The sequence below is a fragment of the Bradysia coprophila genome, unplaced genomic scaffold (assembly GCF_014529535.1).
Source record: "Bradysia coprophila strain Holo2 unplaced genomic scaffold, BU_Bcop_v1 contig_24, whole genome shotgun sequence".
Lineage (NCBI taxonomy): Eukaryota > Metazoa > Arthropoda > Insecta > Diptera > Sciaridae > Bradysia > Bradysia coprophila.
The window spans coordinates 2,892,853-2,898,852 of NW_023503501.1; the positions used below are offsets into that span (position 1 = coordinate 2,892,853).

At 39.0% G+C, this 6,000-nt stretch overlaps 1 protein-coding gene across 1 annotated transcript; it reads left to right on the forward strand.

Annotated features, from left to right (window-relative positions):
- The first annotated feature begins 22 nt into the window (after positions 1 to 22).
- LOC119077880 (nucleolar complex protein 4 homolog A) lies at positions 23 to 3,817 on the forward strand. Its single transcript, XM_037185235.1, has 5 exons — positions 23 to 208; positions 296 to 416; positions 570 to 1,199; positions 2,863 to 3,392; positions 3,521 to 3,817. The coding sequence occupies exons 1-5, from the start codon at positions 116 to 118 to the stop codon at positions 3,635 to 3,637; spliced, it is 1,491 nt and encodes a 496-aa protein (XP_037041130.1). The 5' UTR covers positions 23 to 115; the 3' UTR covers positions 3,638 to 3,817.
- Positions 3,818 to 6,000: the final 2,183 nt, after the last annotated feature.

Below are 6,000 nucleotides of genomic sequence, written 5' to 3' on the forward strand. Positions count from 1 at the left end.
TTTAGATATGTCAAGTAACTGTCAAGTCGCTCTGGGACTATTTTTCACTGAGTTTTGTGACGTTGTGTTGTCAAAGACTCAAAGAAGGTGTGGAAAGTCGCATTACCATTTCAAAATGCATTTAAAACAACTGAAATCTAAAGCAAGTGAATTTATAAACAATAGAAAATCTACCAACGAGCTGCTGGACATCATAGAACATTTTAATGTGAGTGCTTCGCCAATAAACACGATGAAACATTGTTGAGGTTATGTTCGCTTTGTTTGAATTTACGATTTTTCCATTTTTCCGAAGGAATGCATCGTACGAAAATCATCGGTTACACCATGTCTGCTGACATTGGAACAGATATTTATGGAGATAATTAGCCGTAGGGATATGTATATCGACATACAGCCTTTGAAATCCGCAATGGGTAAGAGCAAAAATGTCTCCGTCAATGATTGACCTCAAAAGAAGTGAAATGTCAGAATGAGACAGTTTCACACGCTTTCCCTTTTCGGGTTTTTGTGTTATTATCGTCCAAAGAGTCTTCGCTGCTAATGATCACCTGTCTCTCTCCGTACAGATTCGAATCAAGATCTGCAGTACAAAGAATGGTTGCAAGAACGGTACCGTGACGTTATGAAATCGATTTTACAATGTTTTAACTCCGACAAGCCCAGTGAAAGTAGTCAGGCGCTGGTAACCGCTATGCATCTGCTGAGTCATGAGGGTAAACACCCCATCGAACACACAACGGACGCAAACTTTTTTCCAATCAATCGATTCCGCAACATATTGCTGCGACTGTTGTCATCCGAAAAATTGAACCATCAGCTGATCATGCGATTCAAAGAATATTCGGCGTACGCGGACGTACTGTTTTACGCATGGAAATTGTTACCGGGCTTAACGCCAAAGGGAAAACCGGCCAGTGACGTTTACGTGCAGAACTACTTAGATTTACTGGGATCCATACCGCTGGCTGCCGATGTAAACGAACCACCGCAGTATCTGTGCGGAACGGGCGATCATCCCGGATACGATTATGCGGTGATGCGACGGAATCTGAACAAAGTGTGGAATTGCGCAGTGTTATGGGATCTGACTGAAACTACGCACAAGCAATTGTTAATTGTTTTACTGGAAAAGATATTGCCGCATCTGGACAAACCGGTTTTGTTGACAGATTTTCTTATGGACTCATTGGATGTTGGTGAGTTGAGTTGATTTTTTGGTTTCGTTTTTTTTTCGTTCGAAACTTCAGTTTGGTATGTTAGAGTTACTGAGCCCAGCTTAGTCATTAAGTTTTCCTATTGACGGACCTGTCACTCTTCATACTGCAAAACACAATTTGATCAGTAAATCTCCCCAGAATTGATGGAACAAAATTTCCTCTTCTTCAGATAGTCCAAAGTGTCTAAAGAGTCTAAATTGGTTAAAAAAGATCCAACAGTTTTTGTGTGTGATATAGTGTCAAGCTTCACTCGTTCGACCTACGCTAGTCGAGCGCTACACTTTTCGTTTTGCAAATTTTCTATGTTTTGGATCACAATTTGCTTTGAGATTCAAAGGCAAAATTGTTCATTGCAACTCCACTAACATTTTTTCCTAAGACGACAACACCTTAAAATTCCTCTATAAACCAGTAGTTTCGATTGAACCCGCGCTAACGGTAAAATTATGATTAGTGCGGTGTCAACCTAAGTTTCTGTTTCACTGGGCAATGTTTAGATGTCGACGTCTTACCGTAGCTTCACACAGTAACGTACGTTTCGAATGTCTTTTGTTCTATTTCGAATATGACATTTAGAACAAAAGAAATTTAATAGGTACATACGTCGCTATGTACCAGTTACGAAAAAATGTTTGTGTAGCTGCAAGGAACAACTTTGCCTTTGAATGTCACAAGAAATCTTGGCACAAAATATCGGAATTCTGCAAAACGACTGGCACTGAAATTACTGAAATTACTTTTCGTTAAATTTCAGAAATTTTTGGTAAATTTCAGCACATTCGGTAAATGAATCCTCCAATAATATGCCCTGGGCTTGAGCCGACTTAAAACGGCAGCTGGGGGATTTTGTTCTTTAGAAAAATTGAATTTCGGAACAGGTCTAATTCAGGTCTAAGGAGAAATTGAGTCGAAAGCTCGGCATTAAGTACAATGTCATATTTCGGCCTTCCATTGCATATTTACCATTAGTAGGCTGAATTCTCTAAGCAGATTAAGCTGAAGTTGACCTGTTTAGAGGGTAGTCAGACCTGTGCAATGGGTAGTGAAAGCTGTTTATTACAAATCATACGACATTGAGCTTACTGGCGAGTTTCCTACGTGGTGTTTGATGCAATTTCGTGTGACCTGAGTTCTTGCTTGTTCCATCGTACGGTAAAAAAGAATTTTGACAGACCAAAAACAACCGACCGTCATCCACAGAAGCACACATAACCGTCACTTAAACAAAATCGTTCGTTAAAATTTCAAAGTGAGGTTGTGTTGGCTTCTCTGTGGATGACAATTGACACTTTGAACGGCCTTGGAACAGACCTTGATAATGTTTTGTATGAGTGAGACAGCTGAAGGAACCTAGACACAAAATTGGTTGACTTTAAAATATAAAATCAAGAGATAAGTCAGTCGTACTACACATATACACTACGGTGGCTCTAATGCATCTAAAAATCACACATTCCTTATACGATTGCCGAATCTTAAAAACTGTCTCGTCAATGAAATGGCTGAACCAATGGCATAAAAATCTGTCAAAATTTAGACAGATTTCTTTCCACCCGAACCTGCTCGCAATAAGATTCATTTTTAGAGTGTCATTCGTCCTGCATGACTAACGCTAACAACTTCCTTCTTTCTCCATAAATAGGTGGACCGATAAGTTTGCTGGCATTACAGGGAGTGTTCACACTCATCCAACAGCACAATTTATCATACCCCAACATCTACGAAAAGCTGTACTCGATGTTCGAGCCGGAAATATTTCACACAAAATTTAAGGCCAGACTGTTCTATTTGGCCGACATATTTTTGAGTTCGATTGCATTGCCCGAAAATTTGGTCGCCGCATTCATCAAACGTTTAGCCCGTTTAGCTCTAGTCGCACCACCCCAAGACATTGTCATCATACTGTATTTCATAGGCAACTTAATCATCAGGCATCCGGGCCTGAAACGACTCATTTGCCATGCCAGCGGTGGCGAAGTGTCAAAAGATCCATATATTATGGACGAACGTGTACCGAATAAGTCGTTTGCGTTGGAGAGCTCGTTGTGGGAAATTGCCACTTTACAAAGTCATGCGCTGCCGTCAATTGCTCAGGCGGCTAAATTCATTACGAATCCGTTGCCGAGTATTGAATGGGATTTGAGCAGTGTGTTGGAGGTTAACGAAAATGATGTGAGTCGGTTTTTAAGTTTGATGCTTTCAGTGACGCTGTTGCATTAAACACAATTCTTTTACCAGCAGATCAATTTGCGCATTTTGCATTTTGTTACGAAATTTCAATTTTGAATTTCCTTTTTCAGATTTTCGATCAAGAAATCGTTAAACGATCGAAGGCTTGTGCTCTAAATTTCGAAAGGCCACAGTCAATGTTCCAAGCGAAAAGTGATAGATTTACACAATACTGGCAGTTGTTTTAGTGAGTATAGGATGTAGAATTTTAAATTTAAATCGGTGCCGACACCGATCCTTAAGGTAACATACGTAATGTAATTTAACATAAAAAAACAAACAAACAAACAAACAAACCATATTTGTGACACAGTGACATTAAACGTGCTGTCAATATTATAAATAAATTTCTTATATTAAAACAAACAAGCAAAACATTTTTTAATCGATTGAAGTGCAGCCTCTCGATTCGCAAAGTTAGAAGGCGAAATTACTAACGTAAGACGACAAAAGTGACAGCCCTTTAAATAAGCTTTAAATCTTCCAAATTTGATTACTAGACCACTGCAGAACTATAATTGTCTCTATCGCTTCGAAAATCATACCTTCTGCTCTCAAATTTAGATGGTAGAAGCCTTGTTTAATTTCGTCGAGTAAATTAGATTGAGTGATGCATGGACTTGATATTCTTGTGGAGTTTGATGATACGCTTAGAATGATTCCAAGAATTCCAAGATTCGAAGGAGAAAAAAAAGCTCTGTACTGTTACATTGCATAGCAGGTGGTTAATGATTATTTCAAAAATTTAAAAATCGATTTTTGAAATCTTGGGATGATACCAATTGTATGTGGACCACTTCCATTCCGATCCCCGAACCATCGCACAACCTATTGAATATGAATCTCGATTTTTTTTTGCGTACAGAGGGATTCTTTTGAAAATTAGAATCTTGAAATCGGACGCATTTTCCATTGAACTTTTTTATATGTGCCTGAATTGTATTGGTCCCTAGAACCTAAAACCACTTTAAAAAAAATTCTTCGAATCTTGTGTGGCTAGTGGGAGGTGATCGAAAACTGAAAACATGCACTTTTCTTACAAAAATTTCTCCAGTTACACGAGCCGTACAGGGTCGTGTGGGGTGTCATTAGAAAGGTAATTGCATGTACTAATGGGAAAAATAGGGTCTTGTTGGGTTTAAAATTCATCCACACTGAGATATGTGCAGTTGAAGTTTTCAGCCGAAAAAACCAAACTACTGTAAGCTCTATTTTTCCTAAAAGTACATGCAATTACCTTTCAAATGACACCCCACACGACCATGTACGTTTCGTGTACCTCGAGAAATTTCTGTAAGAAAAGTGTAAGTTGTCAGTCTTTTTTCGGTTGAAAACTTCAACTGCACATATCTCAGTGTGGATGAATTTTAAACCCAACAAGACCCTATTTTTCCCATTAGCACATGCAATTACCTTTCTAATGACACCCCACACGACCCTGTACGGCTCGTGTAACTGGAGAAATTTTTGTAAGAAAAGTGCATGTTTTCAGTTTTCGATCACCTCCCATTAGCCACACAAAATTCGAAGAATTTTTTTGAAAGTGGTTTTAGGTTCTAGGGACCAATACCAATTCAGGCACATATAAAAAAGTCCAATGGAAAATGCGTCCGATTTCAAGATTCTGTTTTTCAAAAGAATCCCTCACAATACTATCAATAGTTCGGCCAAAATATTCCCCTGCACTCAATCAATATAGCAAATGACCCCTGTCTAATTTGCGAAACATTCTCGAAAGTTACCATCGCAGTTCGTTACTGTCGTATCAATCAATCGGTGTCTTATGAAAATTATAGTTGTTAGATGAAAATCGATCGTGGTCGTTTGTGCTCAACCCAGATCTGAATCCAGCTTGTTCAACAGGTTGATAGAAGTCGAACTTGTTGGTGTTTCTTTTTGTGATGATTTTCATGAATAGCTTGTACAGTGTACACAAAGAGCTACGGAACGAAGTATGCTTGGAATTACGCTCAGAGACAAAATGACAAATCAATGGATTCGAGAGCAAACAAACGTCGTTGATGTCATGGAAAGAATTGCGTCTCTCAAGTGGAGTTGGGCAGGACATATTGCGAGAAGAACAGATGACCGCTGGACACATGCCATTATGAACTGGAGACCACCCAAAACAAGACCTGTGGACAGACCACCGCAGAGATGGACAAACGGAGAGCTACATCAAGGATACATATGGACACACAAATTGGCAACAAGTGGCAATGGATCGTACAGCATGGAAAGATTTAGGGGAGGCCTACATCCAGCAGTGGATACAAACAGGCTAAAAAAGAAGAAGAAGAAGAAGAAGAACTAGTGTTGAAATATTGCGACTACGACGTTTCGGGCAAATGTTGTTCCTAACTTTAACTAAAAAAGCTTTTTAGCATGCGTTAGGAAAATGAATGTTTTGACATAGCTTCATCTGCCTTGAGATGAATGCTAGAGCAATTAAGGCATATTTTGGACAACTGCTCAGTCATTTCAAACTGGATGAAACTAATATAAGACAAAATACTTTTCTATACAAAGCTATAACGTCTATGGTCGAAAT

Excerpts from the sequence above, each read along its gene's own strand:
- LOC119077880 (XM_037185235.1), top strand. The coding sequence starts at position 116 with ATGCATTTAAAACAACTGAAATCTAAAGCAAGTGAATTTATAAACAAT. Across the intron at positions 417-569 it reads GCCTTTGAAATCCGCAATGG|ATTCGAATCAAGATCTGCAG; the intron begins GTAAGAGCAAAA and ends CTCTCCGTACAG. Across the intron at positions 1,200-2,862 it reads TATGGACTCATTGGATGTTG|GTGGACCGATAAGTTTGCTG; the intron begins GTGAGTTGAGTT and ends CTCCATAAATAG.